Below are 26,044 nucleotides of genomic sequence, written 5' to 3'. Positions count from 1 at the left end.
CTTGTTATATCATTTTTACTCTCTGCGTCACTCTTTTTTGTCACACGCAACAATCTACTGTTTTGTAACATTTAATGCTCCCTCATTTTGTTAAACTGGACAATCTACTGTCCAACATTACAAAATATTCACTCCTCAATGCACAACAAAATTTGCATCATGGCTTGGGGGTCAACTGGAATGGATCAAAATTCAAGAGCTGTAGTTGCAGTTCGAGTGGGCCACGTTGATACCATGATCTTGTGCCGTAAAACAAGAGTTGCAGCGATATAAGATGATCGTAGAAACCATATTGCAAACATACAGCAAACATGAAACTTATAATGATTGCTTGAATACACATTCAAATGCACGCTACCATTAGGTTGCACATAAAACAAATTTTGCAACTTAAAGCAGCTAAAGAAAAATAAAATGACCGAGCCAAAACAAACGAGGAAATCACTCCGTCGTCGACAGCAATTCAATTCAACATCAATGTGACAACAGCCGAACTCGATTACAAATTAGTGAAGAATAGCACAAAATGCAAGGCAAAGGAAATAACAGGCAAGCAGTACATCATAAAGTAATTGAATCCTACTTCCTCAAGTAGCTTTCATAAGTTAATTTGATTAAAATGACATAATTAAACTCCAACTTCGAAGATTCGTTGCAAAAATATGAGAAGTTGATTCAATCTTCAGAATTAGAAAAGCTACATCAGTTTTGCATTTTATTTTTTACAATAATATCACAATATAAAATAAATTGTGATGGATTAAAATACTTTTTTATTTATAATTATAATGATAAATAAAGAAAAATAAATGTGAAGGTTTGTAGAATTTAATTCACAAGGGATGAATTTCAGCAAATAAATATCTTTAAAACACACTTCTCGAAAACTTACTTTTGAAATGGCATTCAAAATAATTTGGCCTAAAGTGCGTGACAATAACGGATAGTTGAAATAACCTCTTCCCATATCTAACTGACAAATCGGAACAAGCTTCTTCACAAGCACCAAACAAAATTTCTACAAGAATAGGCCTGCAACCCTGCAATTCTTTTCCAACATTTCTATTTACACTGGTTTTATAAATATGAAACATCAAGCCTTCTTCAGCTTTTACAATGAGCCCCCCTCCCTAAATGAGCCGGAGCAAAAAACTGCGCTTACAACATAAAATATTTAAAGCTCTCTCATACATAGCAATGATCATTTTTTCTCTCTTCAAATAAAACCATTCATTGCCCAACGGAAGGAAGGCCACTGTTGAACCTAAACACTCTGCTTCTTCGGTGCCTCTCAGAAGCTGCAGACTCGGAACTTGATGGTGAAGAAGAGGGCGATGATCGAGAAGACGAGGATCGCCGTCTCCCAAAGAAAGAGAAGAAATTGCGAAACAACCGGCCAATTCCTCCCCTCTGCTGATTCCTGCTCTCTCTCTCAGTCCAGGATATCCTCCTTGGCGCACCACCGGAGTTGAAACCGCCGTCCATCTCAGTGTAAACAACCGGAAGTTGGCGCTCCCCTGCACTCGCCCCGCTGGAAAACCTCCCAACCGCAAACCCACCACCCGGAAGCCTCCAAATAGTGAGTCCCATAGTTTCGTCCTCACTAACCGTAGCGGTACTCCGAGCATCCACTTGGGCCTCTGCAGCTCCATTACCCCTTTGGTCAGCCGGCATCTGGTGCCGGCATATTGGACAGGAATTCCGTATCGAGAGCCATGGAAAGATGCAATCTTGATGATAGATGTGCTTGCATGGCATCTCCCTTGCTTCCGTCCCGATCTCAAACGCTTCCATGCACACGGCGCAGTGACAATCCAATCCAACATGAGAGGCAGAGATCTCGACCGTCGGCATAGACTCGATGGCGGCCTTAGATGCCGGCGGATGCTCGAATCTGCGGCCAGCAAGGCCGTTGATCTCGATCTGGGCAAGCTGGTCGAGAAGCCGCTCGAAGCCGGAACCCATCAGAAATTCTGACATGCTAGGTGGAAGGGGGCGCAAACCAGATCCCGCCCCGTCGTCGTAGTACAGCTCGAAACGATCTGCGTCGCGACCTACACCACCATCGGCCGGGCTACGGAGCACGATGACAGGGTTGAAGGGGGAGCGATCTCCAACGCCGGCGCGTCGGTGGCGCCGAATCCTGGGTGTCGCGGGTGAGGCCTCGTCACCACCATGCAGATACTGGCGGGCAAGGCGGGGTGGGGTGGAGACCTCTTCGAGGAAGCCACCATCACAGTCCGGGCAGACGATCGAATCCTGCGGCCACGCCCTGACCAAGCGGCTGCAGCGGTAGCACCAATAGGAGGATGCCGAAGACATATTGCCACAGTAAAGGGAAACCGATCTACGATCAAGAGACCTCGAAAGATAAAGACGAGAACTTTCCCAAATTTGTGAAAGAAAGCTACCGAATTTCTTGATGGGTACAGAAAGAATGAGATCCTCGGATAGAAATCTAACCTACGACGAAAGAAATATCTTTCTAGAAATTGAATCCCTCGCGGATCGGCGGAGGGTAAAATCGGGGTGAAAGACGGAATCACGAAGCCCTAGCTAATAAGAATCGAGAGATGGTAGAACAGGGAAGGAGAAGATAGTGCGGTGACCAGTTCCTAAGGATAACAACCGGTTCGCGTAACCGGAGAGGATACGGTGAGTTGTGAAGATGCGAATTGAAGAGCGAGGGGTTCTTAAGCGATGACGATCGGAAGCGCGTCGGCGAGCTGGCGTGGTTTCAACGCAATCCAAGGAAAGTCGACGGCGTTTCTACGTGGCGCATTTTCATTGGTAAACAGCTTGTTTAAGACAACGGGATAAACGACGCCGTTATTATCCGGTCCAACTTTAGCCCGAAAGGCGGAGCAGTCCGCCTCGGCTCACATTCCATGAAAATGCTCGCTTTCATTCTCCAAAATGGCATAGTCGTAATTTCAGATCGCTCGAGCTTGTACCGTTTCTTTCGCTTCCTTTCCAGTTCCGCCTCGTGGCGTAATACTTTTGTTACAGAAAAAAGATATTTGCTACGGAAAAAAGTTCGAAATTTTTATCCGCGCCGCATAAATTAGTAAAACGTAAAACTTCACTTTGAAATTATAACCTATAAGTAATAATAATATAACTTTGTTTTTAATAAAATTAAAAAAAAAACGAGAAATTAAAATCACTCTCTTTTTTGTTAGGGCAAATTTTTAAAAGGAGCAAAGTTAATAAATATATTAGGATTAGGAGCATGAAATTAATTAAATTTAAAAAGGAGCAGAAATGTGATCCTGGTTTGCATTTTCTGAAGAAAACGCAAAACAGTATCGCATTTTCTGAAGAAAACGCAAAGCAGGATCGCATTTTCTTGCAATCCGTTTTCTTCATCAAAATGAATGCGAAGGTGGCATTCGTTTTCTTCATCACCCGAGCCCGGACCCCGGACCAGTCTATGCAAGAATTCAGGCGGAATTGGTTTGGGTGAGGAACCCGTGATTTCCCCTTGCTAAAGGTCCATGAAGCACTCATTTCATGGGGAAAAAAAAAAATTTTAATCCTTTATTTTGCCTATAAATAGCAGCTCATAACGAGAAGAATATTTTGCTGTTTGAGGTTGAGTATAAGGCAACGGTTGCATCCATTAAGGTTAGTCTTTACATTTAATTTTTTAGATCTTATAATGTTCAATTAGTGTTATTTTTGATATTAAAGAAATACTTGCAAATTGTTATTACAAATTTTGTTGTAATATTTTTTGTATTATTCTACATCATATTTGTACATTGTTGAAATTTTTTTTCAAATATTGTTGAGAAGTTGATGTTGAGAGCAAAATATGTTGATATAATGACATGAAAAAATTTGGCAATATTGTTGAATAAAATAATATTGTTAGAATAGAAAAATTTATATATGTGTGTTAGTTATTTGCTTTAGTATGATATTTTTAATTTAAGTAAAATTGTGTTAATTTTCCATTCATGTTATTATTTATATACAATAGTGCGTTTTTAGTTGTGAGAATTGTTTGCCATGAAAAAAAAAAAATATTTGGTAGATATAAATCATTGGAAAAAAAATACATTTTCAGGCACAAAGAGAGAGGGTTTAGAGAGGAGAATAAAGAGTGAGAAATGTGAGCTAGATAAATTTTTTTTTTGGCATAATCACGAGAGACTATATGTAATAACTTAATTAAATATATTTAAATAAATAAATTAATTTTATAGATAATTTTGTTATTGGGTTATTTTAACTATGGTTGAAATGGAACTTTTTATTAATTGAGCATAATAATAATAAATTTGTTTTCATAGTCGTATTGTTGGTAAAGTAAAGAAATAATGTAGATTTAATAATATTAATATTTAAAGGGTTATATATGAACTTAAATATTAAATTTATAATAATAATTCCTATTAGTAATAGGAAGAAAGAGGGATAGAAAAGTTGAGAGTTGGGCAAATATAACTTTAAAAATTTTAATGATAGATTTATGAAGGATTAATTTTAAATCTTTTCCTATTATTATGTATTATATAATTTTAACAACTTTATAGTATTTTGAAAAATATTTTGATTTAGAGGACTGAAATTGTTTTAAAACAACCATCAAGATGTCAATGATGAATTTTTCTATAAAACCTTTAAATTACTACGTTTTATTGCATGTGCATAAAATGCACGGTTGCCTATAATTTAAAAAAAATAATGAATTATAGAAGAAAACATTATGTACGAAAAAACTTTATTAAATTTTATACTACTTACCTAATTGATAGCAATAAAAAAATATTAAATATTTAATACTAAATTTAGTCAATCGCTAAAAGTGAGAGTGCACTAAGAATTTAGATCTATTAAATTTTAAGAATTTAAACCACAATTAATTGTAAATTATAAATATATCATTTATAAATTCATATTAAAAACCGCAAAATAAATAGAAGAGCAAATTATGAAAAAGATAATTAAAATTAGTATATAACCAATTATACTCTAAAATTGATGTTAAAGTTATAAAATTTATATGAGGAGGATTTGATATGATTTAAAATAAATTTTTATTAATCGATGAAATAGAAGAATTACTATAAATGAGAAAGATAAAAAAGACAATATTGAAATGAGAGAAAGAAAAAAAAAAGGAAACTAATTTAGATCCATGTTTAAGTAAATTAATACAATATTAATTAAAGCAGACTTTGCAAAAAAACTTAAGATTGAGCCTATTAGCTTAGTTGTCATAAATATTACCTGAGCCTTTACTCACGTAGGTCATTATCTTTTAGCCTAGAATTCTGATGAATTTTATTACATATTTATATAATTTGTCACTACAAAATAAATTAATTGAGAAGATTATGAAATTAAATTAAATTTTTAATTTAAATAAACTACAACATATTGATGCTTATTCAGCCTTGCATTTCTAAAAAAAATTATTATAAGAATTAAGATGGTTGAATAGCTAAACTGTTATGACAATTTCTTTGAAAATCATTATATATTATCAGTTTTTTTCTTGCAAGAAAAGATAGATTATTGTAAGTAAGACTATGAAACGAAGGCCTTGATCAGTGCAACATATATTGAAACCGTCAAACGTAATTAAAAATTACATTCATATAAATTTTGAGTGAATAAAAATTAAACCATTCCTAACGTCTACTGAGTAAAGAGCTAGACATTAAAGTTTGACTAACAGTCCTCATATAAGCGAACCACTCTCACCAAACAACTCCATTCTAATGTGAAATATCCTAAATAGTAAAGAATGAGTTATTTATAAAAAATATATATATTGCTAAGATTTTATTTAATATATGATAAATGACTTGATTATATATAATATGAGGATTGAGTTGAACTCTTTGTAGTGGTTGTAAATCAAATTGGATTCGAGTCAATTATATGTTCTTAATTTCATATCATAGAAAAAATCCTAGCTTTCATTTTTTGCAAGTTTTTATTATTAAAAAAAACATCAATAAACTTCATGATGCATTATGAGGATTTAACTAAATTTTGTTAGTCTAAACTAAAGATTCCATTCCATGCTATAACTACATGTAAATTAGTAGTTTGTTTTAAATGTAAAATAAATTTGATTCAAACTGCTTTTGGAGTGATGGCGAGAAGGTTTATAAAGAATGATGTAGCTATAGATATTTATGCCAAAACATAATATAATTTATATAAGTGAAACAAATATTGGATTTCAAATATTGTTTTGTATAAGTATCTGCCATATTCCTGAAAGCTTTTTAGAAATTTTGTTTGAAAATTTGATGTTCAAATTTTGTTCAATATTGGTCATGGTTAAAATTTGATAGGTAAATGTTTAAAGCAAAATGAGAGTTTTATTCCCTTAAAATTTGTTAAGTAATAATAATAAAAAGGATAAGAATGTTATTTTATGATAAGAAATAATAAAGAAGATAAGAATATTATTTCATGCTAATTAAAATTTTATTAAAACAACTTTCTAACTGTTTTATCTTTCCGATTACAACTAAAATTTTTATTGTCTACTACTTTTTCGTTATTTAAAAAAATTGTTATAAAAATTATTTTGTACAACAAGTTTTAAGAAATTTATTTTCTAATTTTTTTTTTAAGAAAGTTATTTTCTACTTAATAACTCTTATAATTATCTTTATAAAAAATTAGAGTGGTCTAAAACGGACTCTAAAAAGTTTATTTCGGATGGGTTTATAAAATTAGTTAAAAAATTACAATGAGAGAAAAGTAAAATTTTTGTAGTCAGAGAGAGAGAGAGAGAGAGAGAGAGAATAAGAGTGGGAAGTTGAGTTGGATTTAAATATTAGACATTAAATTTTAATATCATAGTTAAATATTAAACATCTAAATAAATAAAAAAATATTATTTAATTTTAAATCATAATCTGAAATTTTTTTCTATTTATTTGGACTATAATTCTCTACTTTTATATTTTCATTTTAGTAAACTATTATTACTCTAATACCATTTAGGATGGCCTAAACTCTTACTATAAAAATGCTTAGCTTGCATTGACATCAATTACTTGTGTTTAGACATTATGAGTCCATATAATATTAAGATTGAAATAGTAACGTAATTTTAAAAATAATTTTTTAAAGTGAAGCTTGGGGAATTTTGTGAGGTGATTACCGTTACACTTTAATTTGCTATTAAACCAATGGATAAAAAAATTAGAACTACGAAAAGTTAAGTTATAGAAAAACTAAAAAAAGACAAAGCATGAGAGAAAAACAAAGTAGTAGAGATAAATAAAATTGTGGGAGATGGAGCTACATACATCCCATCTTGGATCTTCCACTTGAGAACAAGAGAAAGAGCCTTATAACCATGTGAATCTCACAGCCACCTAGGTTATAATTAATTACCTGGTAAACATAAAACATCCAAACTTACAAAGATATGTATTTCTTTTTTAGGTTGAGAGAGATTAAGAGGGGGAGATAGAGTATATGAGGGAGAGATAGTTGATACATAAGATATTTGCATAAGATATCATACATATTTAGTTTTTTTTCATTGAATTAAAAAGGTATTTTAATGTGATTTACGTATCTTATCATTGATAATCAGAAACTATGTCACGACTCATACTCTTCTTTGACGGGGCCCTACAACTCGCCGAAGATTTCACACCAACATATATTGGTGGAAGAAATAGACCTCTGCAGATTAACGACAATCGACAATATTACCCTAGAGGACCTTAAAATTAGGATCCTTAGAACATTACATCGTGATTACACCACGCACACGGTGAATCTCGCATGTCGACTACGGAATAATGGCGGTCACACCGCAGTTGAAATTACAGATGATGAAGTTTGTACCTTCGTACTAACAGAAGGACGACGAAGGACTGTGATCGTGTACGTTGAGTTTAAAGAATTACCCGCGCCAGTGCTCCGGACTCATTCTCCACCAAACATAGTATTTGATAACCCTCGCCGCTCCACCTACATATCTAGGTAAAATTCAATGTTAATACTTTAGTGAATTTATGCTAACCAATCACATACTCATAATCTAATTATAAATCCATGGTCAAAATTTCGTTGTAGGAGAACACCCATAGATACCGAGCCTTCATCTTCACGTCGGATGAGCACGAGCTCACAACCGACATTCGACCTCAACATACCAACATCTATATTAGGCTCACCTTCGATGGTGCATAATATAGGAGAGTGCAGTGCACCAACTGAAGCAGAACTACCCGATTATGAGACGATGTATAGCGGTTCAAGCGAAAACTCGAGCGGGGAGCCAGAAGCACCGCCTATTGAGGATGTGGAGGTAACAATGCGTGCAGATCATATTATTCAGCAACATACTGCACAAAATGTACAAAATCTAGATGATATGATGGTAAGTAATGAGTTCCAAGCAAAATTACGCAATGCACAAGAGTGGGACGCAAGTGATGGTATTGATGTTCCGGTCAATAATCATCAAGAAAACTTTGATGCGAACATTCTAGATCATCTGTATGAGGGTATGACATTTGGTTGCAAGGAAACACTTCAATGTGCTTTATCTGGGTGGTCCATAATAAAAAAAGTAGAGTTCAAGAAATCAACCTCAAATAAGACACGCCTAACAATAGTATGTGTCTAACATGATAACCAAACTCGTCCTTGTCTTTGGCGTCTCCATGCAGCAAAGAGTAAACGCCTCGGAGGGGTATGGAAGATTTCAACCATAACCGGGCGACATACATGCACCAACCCGATATTGGCTGCAAGTCACCATAATTGTACTTCGAAGTTCATCTGCCAATTTATAACTGGAACCTAAAGACAACAACTAGATTTAAAACCAAAAGAAATTATTACCCGAATCAGCTCAAAATTTGATATTCAAGTATCGTATATGAAAGCTTGGGATGCAAGAAGAAAAGCAATAAGAACAGTATTTGGTAGTTATGAAGAATCATATAGTTCGTTATACCGAATGATGGAAACAATACGTCTTTAGAAAATGCAATCCAACTTTGCGTTTTCTTCAGAAAACGCAAAGTAAGATGGCATTTCTGCTCATTTTTAAATTTTATTAATTTCATGCTCCTATTCCTAATATAATTATAAACTTTGCTCCTTTTAAAAATTTCCCCTTTTTGTTAACAAAATTATTATATAAATATTTTTAACAGCACAGTATTTATCCAATTTAAAAGATCATTATTCCTCGCTGATGAAGTCTACTATTACTTTCGACGAAAGGTCACAACTATGACCTCTAAGATGGTTCATTTATTAGTGTTAGGTGATGCTACTTTGAAGTCTGAATTAATTAAAAAACAATATGTTTAATTGATGATATTTAAAGCATCATAGAAGTATAAAGAAGAAATTTATGCAGGTGTCAAATATGACACAATTGAGGTTACATAAGAAAGCAAATAAGGTTAGGGGTGTCAATATTTGACACGACCCGAAAAAACCGATTCGAACCCGACCCGAAAATTTCGGGTTAGGGTCAACCCGAACCCGAAACAGGTCGGGTTCGAGTTAACCCTTTGACCCGAAAATGAACCGAAAACCCGATTTTGACCCGACAACCCTATTTTGACCTATTTTTGACCCGAAAAAGAGGAAATAAACCCGTTTTGACACGAAAACTAGCAATTTTTTTGTTGGAAACGTGTCATTCGGGTCGTGACGGGTTGACCCGGACCCAAAGCGGGTCGGGTTCGGGTTGATCGGAATAGTGACTGGTTAGTTTCGGGTTCGACCCGAACCCGATCCGTGACCCGGAATTGACACCCCTAATTAAATAAGGTTATTGTCAGCCTTCGATACTAACACCTTATGAAAAATCACATCCAAATTGAAAATAAACATCACCTACGTGAGCTAAAGGAGATCATTCATTCTCAAGCAATAATCTTCCTGAAATTTTTTTTAAAAAATATGACTTATGGTAATGATATCATTTATGAAAGTGACAACAAACAGAATATTGTTAATCAAAAGACATCATAGAATATTGTTAATCAAAAGACATCACATCATATATCATCATAAAATTAATATGATTGACTTGAATTTTTATAAATTACATGTATTGAAAAGTTTTCGAATAAATTCAAAGTCATCCAAGCTCCAATTTCATCAAATTTATAGCAACAAATTGTGCATATTGGTCATATGAGCCTAACGACAACAAAAAGGATCTGAGCCGAGTCCAATTGAGTCCAATCAAGTACTCTTGAATTATGATTGAAACTTTTAGATATTAATTGAATAATCAAATGACCTTCAAATCTTATATTTATATAATAAAATCGAGTGTTTTGATGAAGTGAATCCAATAAGCTCAACATCACATGATTCCAAGGTATTTAAGATGTTTAAATGTTAAATGAACTATCTGTTATCAAAATATTCTATATGGACCAGCACCTTAAGTGTTAAAAAATTTTGGGTGGATTTGCTAAAATATTACTCTCAAAATATTATATAGACCCACATTCTCTACATGAAGAGATCATGAGATTGAGTTCAAAGAAATTTTAAATATTTTAAGAGCTATAGAATTGTACTTGACATTCAATGTTGATGATAACTACTATCATCAAATTACTGTTGTTTGAATTTCATTGCCTGATCGTCATCGTCTGGTCATTGTCGCCTAACAATCACAGTGCACTCATCATCATATGATTTCATTGGTCGGCTGCAGTCTTCACAATCGCTTTACTTTCATTAACCAATTATCATCATTCAATTGTCGTCAATTGATCATCATTATTCAATCACCATTATCTAATTATCGTTGTTCAATTTTCATCATTTGATATGGTTGTCTGACTAACATTGTTGGACCATTGTCATCAACCTTCTACTACACCTTAAGCATTCTTTATCATATTCACTAGGAGTCAAGTTTCTATTATATATTATGTAATTTCATCTTCTCCAATTAAAATGACTAAAAAACTCCTATATTTTATTTGCATAATGAATCATTGCATTTAGCCCAAGCCCTATGATTTTTTTACATTTAAAAGTTTTCATATAAAAAAGCTAATGTCTTCTACATTTTTCTCTTATATTTATATATGTGCAAGAACTTCATGTAAACTTAGTAAGTAGAACTCTCACTTTAACACCATAACTTTTCTTACATACAACATCAGCAAGGAGAAAGCATAAGGATTGAACTGCAATGTTAGATTTAACCTCTCTTTATATGAATGTAATCTTAATCATTGCCTAAAAAACAAGAAATGAGTGTATACTCTACTTGATAGTTGAAAAGTAAAATTTCTTTTTTTTGCAAGTAGAGTTCAGTTCTTGAAATTTTCCATTGCAAACATTATTGTTTACTGGATCAGGGGAGCTATCATACCAAAGGCTTGCCGTAAACTCATCTCTAAACTTTGTTCCAGCTTATTTCATGAATGCTTTAATGAGAGCAAGTTACATTTAATGGCTTAGAAGGTCACTATCTTACCTAAAATCCATGGGGGTTTAGGTGTCCCATCTCTTGAAGCCCTTTATCATGCTTTATCCTCCTCATTTATTTGGAGGTTATACAATCAGTCTTCCATTGTAAGCACTTGGTTTAAATCCAAATACCTCTTCCCCTCGAAGCATCCTACGATTAATGCCTCGAAATCTCAAATTTTTGTTTGCTTTACCGCTCAGAATATCAGGAATGCCGTCTCTTTGGTTGTTACCCCTTGCAGCAATCTATCTATGGCCTAGGACCAGTGGTGTAATGGTAGTTCGTTAACTGAACTTTTCAACTCTTTGGTTCTCTCCAGCACTCAGGTTTTTTGTTACATTGTGGATAGTCAATGGGCGCTCCCCGCCTCCTTCCCTGAGCATGTATGTTCTACGATTCTTGATGTCCCCATCCGTGAGCAATTGGTTCTATCATGGGAAGGTTCATACAAACCAATTTTTACATCATTAGTTTCTCATTTTTTTGTAATTTGGAGGGTGTGCACTTGTTTAAATACATCTGACATAAGCAGCATGTTCTGAGATACTCTTGCTAAACTTAGATGGCCATTTTAAATAAATTAAAATGTGTGGATTTACTTATTAAAATATATATTCTGATTCATCATGCTTGCCCCTTTTGTCAAAATGCCTCAGAAACTCATAAGCACATTTACTTTGAATGTGGTTACTCCTATTTGGTGATCACCTCTGTCTTGCCGCTCTTGAATTGCTTCCTCTTAAGGCCGAATCTCATTCAAACATTCGATTACTTAGAAAGTCTTTAGCAGTTTAACAATAGTGAAAAGTATTTATGTTTCCTTTCTGTTTGTTGCACCGTCTATTTCTTGTGGAGGGAAAGAAATAATCGTCGGTATAGGGGCTCTTGGGTGTTCTCCCTCTTCTCTTAAGTTTGCTATCAAGAATGCTTTACTTCACAAAGCTAAAAGGTGGAAAAGTTTTGAGCTGCTTAAAGACCATTTTGCTAACCTTAACTAATAATTTATAGTTTTTTGGGCACACCTCTTTCGATTTTTTGTGGCTGATTTTCCTAGATTATGATGACTGTGGCCAGCTGCTAGTCATTCTTCATGGGACGGTCATTGTGGAAACCTTTTGGATTCTTTTAATGGCTTGGGATGGACATTTTGATCGGTGCTTACAGTATGACCCTCACTCTATCCAACTTGTTGTCCTGGCTGGCCCAGTGGCAATTTGGGCCCTTTTTGTGGGTTGCGATATTTTTGTTTTTTCATCCTGATCTCTGAGTTTTGTTGATGTTCATGCAACTAGCTTCATCCTGAGTCTTTCTTTTGACTTACAGTTTTTGTTTTTCTCTTGTTCGCCATTTTTTATGTGGTGAACCATTTGTTAGGATTATTTTTTCTCTCTATTTTATTTCTCTATAGTTGTTTTTTCTTTCTTGGCTTCGGTCATGATTTTTCATGACTTCCTTTGTAATTGTTTTTTATATCTATATGGGCTTGGCCCCAAAAAAAAGTAAAGAATAAAAAATATGACAATATCCAGCATCTACCATGTAAGAAGTATAAAAATAGCATGTAAATTATAGTACTTCTCCACCAGTCATGAACGAGACAGCTAAAAGTGTGAGCAAGTTAAAACCCCAAATAACATAGAGAAGATAATACACAATTGACATTGGTCTATGGTTGAGAGCTTAGGCTACCAACTAAAAAGCCTTGGATTTGTATCTTGTGTATGTGATGAGTATGTGAGTGCCTTAATTGGCCTAAATGTCCAAAAATAAAAAACAGAGAGGAGAATAAAAGCTACTCTCTAAATTAGTAAAGAGATAAAATAGTATCAGATAATCCCATCAGAAATTAATGTTCATCTCTTGCTCCAAGGCAAATCACAAGATAAATTTTCTCTCTAAAAATATCAGCATATGATTTAATTTCACCAAAAATTTATTGTTGCACTCTATCTAAATACAATGATCGGTTACTTGCAGAGCAACTAGTCTTTTATTTCTTTTATTTATGCAATTTAGTGGTTGGGCATGGATCAAAGTTGAGAGAAGGTAAAGTGATTAGCATTTAAAAAAGAGATAAGATTGGCTTCCTAATTGTTGAACACAAAATTATAAAGTCTTATCCCAAAGCATATAACTATTTATCTTATTGTTGTTTTATAGTTATAGCTTTACTCGGCTAATCCTATAAAGCAGCAGGTGTCCTAAAAAGAAAAAAAAAACATTACTAGAAAAATAACAAGTGGATTCTTTGCTCTAAGAAAAATATTATAAGTGACTGGCAGATATAAGATAAAAAAAAGATCAACTTTTCTAAAAGTTTTATATTAATTTTAATTGATAAATGTTGTGGATCATATGCCCGTCATTTCATAAGAGAACTCATATAAATTTATTATAAAATTAGAAAAAAAAATAATAAACAAATTATTATATCAATGAATACGGGACGCTTCTTCGATCAATATATATATATGAAAACTTACACGCAATTATATATTCTTCATATATTAAATGATTGTATAAAATTGAATATATAAAATAAAAGATACTTCATGCAAAATGCCATTCTTTTCAAACTTATATACGGCGTCCTGTCAATTCTAAAATCAGTTATATTAGCTGAAATAGATCATATATTTATAATAAAAATAAAATTTTATCTAAGTTAATGCTAAAGCAAATCCAACCTTACATGTTTCTTCAAATGTCTGCAGCTGTATTTGCTGCCATTTAGTGAAGAGTCACAAATTATCTTCCAATGTGTCTCAAAGTTCTGCTAGCACTATTTTATATTTAATATGATATATTCAAATGTATGAGGTCCTTCCCCCTTTATTTCAAATTATGAATGTTATTATTATGTTTTGTTTATTGATGATTTTTTCATGTTATTGTTGGATCTATCCAATGAAAAAAAAAAAACTAAAACTTTCTCTAAATTTATTTCTTTCAAAGCTCAAGTTGAGAAACAATTTAATCATTATATCAAAATTTTATGTACTGATGGTAGTGGTGATGTTCAAGCATTCAATTTCGAGACCTACTAAATAAATTTGGTTTTATTCATTAAGTCACTTGTCCATATACCTCCAAGCAACATAGCATTCCAAAGTGCAGACAATGGCACCTACTTGAAACAACTCTCTCTCTCTCTCTCTCTCTCTCTCTCTCTCTCTCTCTCATGTTCGCTACCAATCCTCCATCCTTTTGGTTCGACACTGTTCTCATTGGCACTCATCTTGTTAGGCGTCTTTCTTATCCTTCTCTTAACCACCGTATTCCATAAACCAGCCTCTTGTGCTCATTTCAAAGTCTTTGGATGCTTATGTTATACATGGCTCAAACTAAGAATGTCAAAAATGGATTTTCGGGTCAGGTTTGAGTCAAACCCAAATGGATCCACCTTCAACAGATCTAGTATGAATTTGACACTACTAGATAAACGGGTCAGAAATTCAAAATTGGACCCAAACTCTCGAGTTACTAGTTAATCTGATATGACTAGCTAACTCGTTGGTGTAAGAGCACAGTAAGCTAATATTTAGAATGAGCAAGGTTAAGGTGCCAGCGCGGGTGTTAGTGAGGGCGCGATTGTAAACGGGCAAGGGCAAGACTACATCGTTTTGAGCGCGACTAACCGGGTGCCAGCAGCAGTGTGATTGTCACGCCAGTGTGAGTCAGCTGGGGCGAGGTAAGACAGGGACTTGGGTCAAATTTAGGTTAAAGGGTTTCTCTGGACCCTACCCAATTTTTCAAATAAGCCAAAAATTGGAACCCAAACACGACATGATTGTTAAACGGGCCAGCTGAACCAGAATTTTGTTGGGTCGGGTTATCAGGTCAAGTCAATAATTGACACCCCTGGCTCAAATCATATGTAATACTCTATAATCTAATTTGAAAGAATTATTTTATTTATCTTTTATTAGACAACAATCAAAGCTATATAATTTTATTTTTCAGTAATAAAATAAAATATCAAAAATAGCAAATTCTATTGATTAAAAAATCCATATACATCTCTATTCATTTCTCCATAATCATATAAAATACTAAAGAATCATAAAAATATAATATATCATTTTAGTCTTGAGTAATAATTACAGACCAAAAGAAATGATTAATAGTAAACTTGTAGAAACCTGGTCAACCTCACACTCCTGATCCTCTGTCCTGACCTGAAATCATTTAAAGCATATATAATGAGCTAAATAGCTCTGCATGTCGCCAAATCCTATAATTGAACCAAAGTATGATAAAGAAGCAGTATACATGTCTAATAAGTTTAATAATGATAACATTTATATGATCATGAATAAGTGTAGAAGTATTAAAACTCACATACATTAGCTGTAGAGTCGATAAATAATAAAATAGTATCATACGTGAACTACAAAAGCAGTAAAATATAAAAACTAGTAAACTAGCACGTGTCAAAACCACAAAGCCATTGTCATATTAGTACTAACAATCAGTAATAATCAGCAAAGGAATTGTATAGATCAGTAAAACTAAAGCCTCAATTAAAACCATCAGAATCATATCAATATAATAAAACCCAAGAAGAATCTACACATGCTATCAAATATATCACATACTCAATATATTACGTGATCATGATCAGTACGTTACATACTCAGTATCACTGTAATGAATCTGTAGTATCAAATAATATTAATGTTCGCATTGGTAATAGTAAAATCAGTGGTAGAAGCAGTAATAGTAAATCTATACAGTAGTAGGATTAATACCTCAATAACATGCATTTTAATAGTCACACTAAACAAATAAGAAGTTCTTTCCAATATCATATTAATATCAGTAAATACCTGGCTTAGAAAATATAGTTGTCACTTTTTGCCCATCGGCACAATAATTATCTCCTTGTAACCTTTAATCAGTATCATGTGCATCACTAGAGAATAAAATCAAATCACAGTATTTATAGGAAATCTCGTTGAATCATCATTCTGTACATGTCAACATTATTCAACCAACGTTAGTGAATAACCAATATTTTACTTTTTTTTTTCACATATTAATATCACATTTTTTAAATAGTAATAGCGACTATATTCATTCACAATGCTTGCATTAGTAGTATGGATAAGTAAATAATAAAATTTAGCTATGTCTCATTTGGTTACAATATTATAATCCTACCACCTCCAAACTGTTCATCTCTTGGTATGTTCTTTTTATTATGAAAGTAAATTTCCCATTAAAAATAACTCTTCACTCTCTACCACCTCACCTCAATATACACCACTACTCTTAATGCTTACATCGCATACTCGATCTTCCAATAGAACAATCTTCTCTCCACCACCCATAACAGCTATTGTTGCTTCTCTCCCTCTACCTACTTTGGTTCAGCCTTCTCTTACATCATCAGTTACTCCATCAAACTCCATTTACTCTACCATTAACACAAATTATGAACTTCCTCCTGCACTTACCAAACATTCTATGATCATTCATTTTCAAATATGGTCTTTAAAACTGGAATGTTTAATCTTACACTTCACCTTGCTCGAAAACCTGATCCGATAAGCTATATTACTGCTGTTAAATATCCCCATTGGTGTCATGTTATGTCCGTCGAATTTCAAGCATTGCAATCACAAGGTACTTGGATTTTGGTTCCTCCATCTCCCTTATATAATGTGCTTGGTTGTAAAAATATCTTTCATACCAATACAACTATGATGGTTCTTTATCACGATAAAAAATAATACTTCTTGCTCGAGGCTACAATCAAGAATATAGTTTTCATTACAATGAAACATTTAGCCATGTTTCCAAATTTTCTATAATTCAAATATGTCTTATGATTGTTTTCAATTACAATTAACAAGTTTCATAATTAGATATTTTGAATGCTTTCTTATATGTTCAACTTCATGAAAATGTCTACATGACTCATCTCGTAGGTTTTCAAGACTCCTAATAGCCCATTTTATGCATCTCTTGAAAAAGACTTTATATGGTCTCAAACAAGCTCTAAGAAAGTGGTTTGAAGTCTTTACAGTTAAACTACAACAGTTTGGTTTCACTCAAAGCAAATTAGATCCTTCACTTTTGATTTATTCTCATGCCTTTACTACTCTCTTTATATTAATATTTGTTAATCACATACTTCTTACAGGATTTGATCCCAAAGTTATATAAGATTTACTTGATTACTTAGGAAAGCATTTTACATTTGAGATCTTGGTCTAGTCTCTCATTTTCTCAGCATTAAGGTTACTAGATCTTCTGTTGGTTTACATTTATCTCAGTTAGCCTATGTTGTTTCCATTTTAGAAAGAGTTGTAATGTTTAACTCTAAACCTTCAACTACTCCTACTGCTATTAAATCCTCAACCAGTGCCAACCCTTTCAATTTCTTTGCTAATCCTTTTTTTTATCGGCATTTAGTAGGAGCCTTGCAATATTTGACAATCACTAGACCTGTTTAGCTTATGTGGTAAATATTTTATGTCGATATATGCACAATCCTTTGAATATTCATTTTTAGTAGCTTAAATGTTTAATGTGTTATCTTCAAGGATCTACCACTTGGGTCTTCCTATTGTTAAAGATTCTCTGTTCATATTGCTTACTCAAACTCCGATTGGATGAGTGCTTCATTTGATAGAAAATATACTAATGGATATTGTGTCTTTTTAGCTTGTGCTCTTGTTTCTTGGTGTGTAAAGAAACAAACTATTAATGTCTGCTCCTCCACTGAAGCCGAGTATTGTGTGTGCCCTTGCCACAACCACAACAAACATACTTTGGATTCGTTGAATTCTTCTTGAGTTTTTGGACTCTTTCCAATTCACCTTCAACTTTATATTGTGAAAATATTTTTTGCAATGGCTCTTGCAAACAATGTAATGTTTTATGTCAAAACAAAAAACATTGAAATTGATTTTCACTTTGTTCGTGATTGTATTAAAAAGAATAAACTTCTTGTTCAACACATCTAAACTCAAGATCAGATTGTTGACATATTTACAAATGCTCTATCTACAAAAAGACTCATCATGCTTATAGATAAGTTGACGCTTCATGAGTCCCCCATCAACGTATTGGACGGTGTTAATAGCAAATTCAACAATCATCAACATAATTTAAAATCTGCTCCATGTTCCCCCCTTTATATGTGGATGATCTCCACCACTTCTTGATAACAAATAAGTTCATCCTCAACATTTAAGTAGAAATGTCACTCTTATTACACAATTGAAAAATAGCATTACCAACACATATATTGTATTCAGCTACAGACGATCATTAAGAAAGTTTTGTAAGAAATGTGAGAAACAGGTTGTGCTTGGATTTTACTTCTTCTCTGCTTTCTACTTTTCCTTTTTTTTTTTCTGTTTATTGTTCACATATGTAAGATATCATTACAGTTTTCTACAATGAGTTGGCTTAGAAGAATGATGTTTATAAACAATAAAAAGCCCGTCATGTCAAGGCCTATGGCCCATTAACAATAAGCCCACTGTCCTCACCAGTCCACACTTTTAAAGCGCAGTCAGGATGTTTATTACTTTTCTGAGGATTTACAATATATTTATATATATGTAAATATCTATCATTTAAATATTAATATTTGTCTATAAATATTTTGTTGTCTCAATTATATATAAACAGGTGCACAAAAATATGTATTCTATTTTTCAAAAGTTAATATTATTGATATTAGTTTATTTTATTTGAAGATAAGGATGTCATTGTAATTTGTGCTTGTATCAAAGTCTCTATCAGCTTTTTTGCACATTTGAAGAGAAGTTTCAACATGGTATTTGTACACAACTCTCCTTGGCCTATTGGTTGAGAGCTTACGCTTCCAACTAAGAGGTCCAAGGTTCGAGTCTATGTGTATGCGTTGTGTGTGTGAGTTTGCCTTAAATAGCCTAAATGTCCCAAAAAAATAAAACATGGTATTTGCTATTTAATATTTAGAGCCTTGTAGTAATTGTTGTATCTAATATTTATTGTAGTACGACTATAATATTTTATAAAGTTAACCGATGAAAAAAACTTAGATTTTATTTGTAGTTTTAAAAATGTTTGTACGAAAAAAATTGATTTAGAAAATAGTAAGAAAATTATTCTAAACGAAGTATTATTGCTCAACTTGCAAAAATATAATTGTCTAATGTGTAATTTTTTTTTTAAATAAAAAGTAAAATTTTAATACATAAAAAAAAAACAGAAAACAATAAAAAAATAAAATTATAAACAAATAACTGAAAAATTGTCTTCAACCTCTTTCTGTTTTATGCGATGCTAGAGGTAATGTCAGCATTTTGATGCGTCAAGACTCAAATATATAATAGTATTATGAAAACGATATTTGGTTATTTATGACGTGGGTGATTAAAAAAACAGTAGTCTTGATAAGATGATTATTTAAGTTGTTTTTATAATAATATTATGTAGTGGTTTGTACTTATTATTTGTTAGTTTGATTTAGAGAAACTATTTAAAAATCATTTTATGAAAAATATATGGATTAAATTGTTGACAAAATAATTAAGAGATTGAATGTCCTCAACCTTCTAAATTTGAGAGCCTAAAGAGAAAAAATGTGGAGGGCTCCCATCCAATCTTTAGTCATGATGCAAAATACAACAAAAAAAAACTTTCTTATTTCTATCTAAAATAACTTTTTTGTTAAAAAATTTATTAAATTAAAATTTTTCTATTAAAAATTTGATTTAAAAAGAAGCAAAAAAAATCGTACCAATTAAAAAGTAAGTCAAATATGAATGAATAAGACCAAGCAACATCATCCTTAATAATCTTTAAAAGCAAAAAACAAGTGATAAGATATAATGAAGAAGCAAAAAAAGGGAGAATTAGATGGCATATGAAAATTGATACTGATACGTTATCAAAGAATTATCTTGATCGAGCACGAATCTCGAGGCAAACATCATGTTGGAAACTTCAAAAATTAAATCTGGGATCACCTGAACTCCGATTTCAACAAGCTTATAGTCAAACTGAGCGTTTTGGAAATACGAACCCAACAACACCAAATTCAACTCAATCCGAGCCCAAATGAGTCCAAATTAAGGACCCGAAGCATTATTGAAAGGTTCGAACCTCAATTTGGGTTACCAAAAGTTATCCAAACATGAAGTTCTTATATTCGAATCGAGCGGCTCGACGAGACGAATCTAACGAGCCCAAGATCGCCAAATTCCAACATCATTAAGAAATTTAAATGTCTGACGAACGGTACACAATCAAGAGATTCAATATCGATCATCCATCCAATCACTCCTCATTTACCATTGATCTCTCACCTATATACGGGTCATCCCCTCCTTTCTCTTGACAGAGGGATCCAAGCAAGAAGAGAAGAAGAGCAGAGATGGAAGAAGCTCCTCTTCGACCACCGCTTGAGTTCCGTCGTACCACCGCCTGACGTCGTTGCTCCGCTGGACCACCGTCTGAGGCCTGAACTTCCGCCGGACCACCAACTAAAGACCTGACTTTTGTCAGACCACCACCTGAGGCCCGGACTTCCATCAGACCACCACCTGAGGCCCGAACTTCTGGCGTACCACCACCTGAGGCTTGGACTTCCGCCGGACCACTACCTGAGGCCCAGACTTCCGGCGTACCACCACCTGAGGCCCGAACTTCCGTCGGACCACCGCCTGAGGCCCTAACCTTCGCCGGACCACCACCTGAGGCCCTCACCCTCACTGAACCACTACCTGAGGCCCTCACCTTCGTCGGACCACCACCTAAGTCCCAGACTTCTGTCGAACCATCACTTGAGTCTTTATGCTCCACCAAGAAACCACCTAAGTCCCAGAAGTTCTGCTAGACTGCCACCTGAGGCTCGAAATTCTACCATACCACAACCTGAGACTCGGGCTTCTATCGGGCCACCACTGGACGCTTAGAGTTCTACCGGAGTACTGCCCTTCTACTACGGTCTTTCGAACCCCTGTCTCATGACGACTATGAACCTTCTGACCTCCATCACCAAACAACGGTCTCTTAGACACCGGTCTCCTTTCAACTACAGTCTTTCGAACCCCTGTCTCATACCGACTATGATCCTTCTGACCTCCATCACCAGAAAACGGTCTTTCTAAACCTCAGTCTCCTACCAACTATGGTCTTTCGGACCCCTGTCTCATACCGACTATGGTCTTTCCGACCTCTAACACTAAACAACGGTCTTTTTGACCCAGGTCTCTTACCAACTATGGTCTTTCAGACCCCTGTCTCATATCGACTGTGATCCTTCCGACCTCCATAACCAAACAACGGTTTTTATGACCCCGGTCTCCTACCAACTACGATCTTTCGGACCCCTGTCTCATGCTGACTATGGTCCTTTCAACCTCCATCACTAGACAACAGTCTTTCTGGCCCCGGACTCTTGCCAACTACGGTCTTTCAAACCCCTATCTCGTGTCGACTATGACCCTTCCGACCAAACAAAGATGTTTATGTTGATTATTGTAACTCCCACCATGTAATGCGATCTATATGACATACATCAAGCCAATGCCTTCTCCCTAGGAAGAGCCTCATTTGTAATCGATTGTAAATACTAGTGGATTCATTCAGACTGGGCTAGGCCCCGTGGTTTTTCTCCCTTTTCAGGGGTTTTCACGTAAAAACTCTAGTGTCTCTTATAAACGCTACACCCTCTTTCTTATCTGATTGTGTGCTGAATCTTTGTACAATATTAAGACGTTAAACTATATATTTCTCTACCACCGTGAATATTTGAGGACGCAACAAAAATCAAGTTGATAAATCTAAGATTCTAACTGACGAATGCACTAAATCCTAAATTTTAAAATCCGCATGTCGGGATAAATTAGGCCTAATTAATGCAGCTTAAACTAGGTTGCCAAACCGTCCACGCTCTCCAAAGAAACTTGCACTGTAATGGATATTTTGTCCGTAAGCCCACTTCTATGAATGATTTTAAATGAATTTGTTGTCCTTAAGAAAACTTTCATGAATTTTAGTAATTAGGAACGGTCAGAAAATTAAAAAGGTTATATATTAATTAAGATCTATGCCTCTATGTGGTACTTTAGTTTCAAATAGAACATCTTATACATTTACATATATGTATAGTACTCATTAATAGTAAGTATAGTACGTTATCATATCATGCATGCAAATACTGCCTATCATAAGTTAAACATGCACACATTTATGATTTTTTTATTTATTTAAAAATATAGATTTTGAATGAATCATATAGAGATAAAAGTGTGTTGGTGATTATACAAGAGAAAGTAAAAATGTATGTAAACTTCAAATTATTTGTGTAAGGCTGATCAAATTAATAATAGGATTTAAGTTGGCCTTAATATTTGGGGTGATCAACGAGGATGGACTCGAATCATATACCAAAAACTTGTGAACAACATTAAATAAGGCATCAAATGAGGAGACTTAATGAAATTAGTAGCTTGGCAACATGTCCCCATTAGACGACCTCAACTCAGCTCGTCATCTCTTCTGTTAAGGAGGACACTACTTGGATAACTCAATATTTCATTGAAAGAAGTCGACACAAATTGCATGCTCATTCGTAATAAAATTTGTGATCAATGTGTTTTCTTTTTATAATGCGTGCCTGCAACTATAAAAACATAAGGAAAGCGGGAAGGTAGAATGAGGGATTGAGAGATAGTAAAAAACATGTCCCATTATTTCACACATTCTTTATATGCAATATCACCCAAAGTTTTTTTTTTTTTTTCAAGATTACTCTTATAATATGTTATAATTTCCTAAAAAAATTTAAGGGACATGTTAGAAAAATTATCTTTTGATAAATTCTACTAACATCATCTTAAATTAGTCCAACAAACGTCGCATATACATTATTCCTTATGTAAGGCTTACTCAAACAAATACTTGGTGAAGTCATATTTAATATCCTCTTTGTTGTGGTGAGCATGCAAATGATTTGAACAAAAAAAAAAATAATAATAATAATAAGATGCCTATTTCTGTTATGTCTAACAGTGAATTGAAGCCTCATGTGGCCAAGTATGTGAATAATTATATTTTGGTGCAAACTGATTGGTTAGTTTTGGATGACTCATTCTCTTCCACTGATGAAGATTTGATGAGGTTGTGCCTGTTTATTTTGCTAAACATAATCGTCCTAATGGTGGTAATAGGCGTAATAGTAAAAGAAAAAAGAAATAGGCTCTGACTTTGTCCTTTTTTTACATCGGCGGTGTTTTTGATGGCATTGTGGACAATGATGAGGGAGCCCCAAGAAATAGGCTCGGCTGGTTGGCAATCGGGGTGTTTTGGCCTTTTTCTTGGATTTCTTGGTGGATTTGACTTTGTAGGGTTCTCACCTATGGATGGTCCGTGGGCCGTGGCTGATGGAGGGGCTGGTGCAGGGGGCTTCCATTCACGAGTCTGATTAAATTTTATTTTGTTCTGCTTATTGTTGTTTCATATCTTGATGTACGTTTTGAATTTTTTGCTGTATTGTTGTAGTGGTTGTTGGTCTGTGGGTACTATAATTTTTACTCCTTTGAATAAATGGTTGTTTAAAAAAAAAAATTCTCCATGTGTAAGTCTTCCTTTAATGAATTTACAATTTCATTTTAACTTAATATTATTTAAGGTTTGTACTAGTAAGATTTTCTTAAAATGAATTATAATGACCATCATTACTCCATTGATTTATTATTCTTAAAAGGAATTAAAAAAAAATAAAATTATGAAATCTAGTTCTTGAGAATTTTTTTTTGTTGAGATTAGAAGATATCAATATTTAATGATTTTAAATGTTATTTTCTATATGTCTGATTATGTTGCCTATTATAAGTTTAGATAATTTATATGATTGCATTTTCTCATATTTTAAAATTTTCTAAATTGAATAAGGCCTCAAAATATAAAAAAATGTGTTTGTTAATCAATGAATTTCTTTGTTTTATTTGCATTTGTGAATGAATTGTAACTGTATTCTTCTGTAGGGTGATTTCTATTTATGACGTTCAATAGTGAGGATCATAATAAGGCATACGCAAGATAAAAGTGAGATTCTTAATGATGTTTTGAAGTCTGTTGATGATATAGATTTGACAACTAATGTTGTTAATGTTCCAACAAATAAGAAATAATATATGATTGTATTTGCGTTGAGACCTATGAAGAAACAATGTATAAATAAGAAAGACATGATAAAATAAAGTTTTATTCCCTATATTTCATTTTCTTAATGGCATTAAAATCTAAAGGATTCTAATGTCTTTCCTCAAAATAGTATTTTAGTGATTTTTCTTGTCTTCAATTTAATCATTTTACTTATGCCCTTGAAGAACCCATTGAGTTAGAGGGTGATAATGATGATACAAATGAATATGAATATTTAGATCAAGATATTTCCTATGAATTTTCTTATAATGTTGTTGTGGACATTGTCATGGAGAGCATCTAGAGAAGCATGTTATATAATTGAACAAATTCTTACTATTTAGAAAGACAATTGATGTTATCATTTTGAATAAATGAAATGAGATTATGTTTTATGATATATTTTTACTAATGAATATTATATATTTTGTCATCTCTCCAATCTTTCATCAAATTTCACCTGTCATAAATATTGATAACTATGTAGTTTGGATGTAATGGATGAGGAATTGGGTATTTAAAGTGATAAGATACAAGCTTTAAATAGAAAATTGAGGTCCAAGTGTTCTATTTTTACGACGTCAAGAAGGAATTACATGAAGTCAACACTTAGTTGAATGAGTTGAAGCATTGCTTGGATAACCATTAACACACATTAAGACACATTGAAGAAAGCTTTGATGGAAGATTTATAGTTGTATGATTTTTTTAGTAGAGTGAAGATTAACTACCTTGAGAAGAAATTAGAAAATAACTTATAAAATAGATTCCTATAAGACAAATGAAAAAGGAGACGTAGCATTTGCAACTATTATCTTATCTAATAAACTAGCTAGCTTTATTGCGGAGTTGATAGAGCTGACACCTTATATCAAATTTGTTTGTATCATTTTTATTATGTTAGTAATATCATCACAATTGTATCTTTCATATAATATTTTGAGGTGGCCTATGATTTCTACACACCAAGATTTATTTTTTATCTCATTTGGTTCTTCAGGTTAGAAGCATTTCAAGCTAATCCAAGAGTTTATTTTCTTAATAAGTCACCCTCTTAGATAAAATTTGAGTTTTTATAATTCTGAATTTGACTCTGAAAAGTTTTAATTTAAATATGCATTGAATTTTGTATCCGATTTAATCAATCTTTGATGACGAATTAACTATTAGTCGTAGTAAATCAAATTGGACGATAAACTTCCCTATAAATAGGTGTTGGTTTTAAATAAAACCGGCTATAATTATATTTCTATATACGCTGCATTAATTTCCCGTATCCAGCTTCGATTTGCATGCGCCCGCCCATATTTAGCACTCTTTCCATTTTAAACCTGTTAATCTACCTGTATGTTATGACACGTGTAAGGTGCACGAGCGAACCCATCACCATCCCGACGTGGCGCCCCGTCCAGTGCGAACCCTCTCACAAAA

The 26,044-nt window shown here is 33.5% G+C and overlaps 1 protein-coding gene across 1 annotated transcript; it reads right to left on the bottom strand.

The window, feature by feature from the left end:
• Positions 1–1,015: 1,015 nt before the first annotated feature.
• LOC110105459 (E3 ubiquitin-protein ligase RDUF2) lies at positions 1,016–2,647 on the bottom strand. Its single transcript, XM_028695202.1, has 2 exons — positions 2,464–2,647; positions 1,016–2,347 (listed from the first exon to the last, which is right to left on the bottom strand). The coding sequence occupies exon 2, from the start codon at positions 2,320–2,322 to the stop codon at positions 1,231–1,233; it is 1,092 nt and encodes a 363-aa protein (XP_028551035.1). The 5' UTR covers positions 2,323–2,347; positions 2,464–2,647; the 3' UTR covers positions 1,016–1,230.
• Between the last annotated feature and the right edge of the window lie 23,397 nt (positions 2,648–26,044).

The sequence above is a fragment of the Dendrobium catenatum genome, unplaced genomic scaffold (genome assembly GCF_001605985.2).
Source record: "Dendrobium catenatum unplaced genomic scaffold, ASM160598v2 fragScaff_scaffold_621, whole genome shotgun sequence".
Lineage (NCBI taxonomy): Eukaryota > Viridiplantae > Streptophyta > Magnoliopsida > Asparagales > Orchidaceae > Dendrobium > Dendrobium catenatum.
The sequence above is the reverse complement of the archived record's forward strand: the minus strand, read 5'-3'. Positions and strand labels throughout refer to the sequence as shown.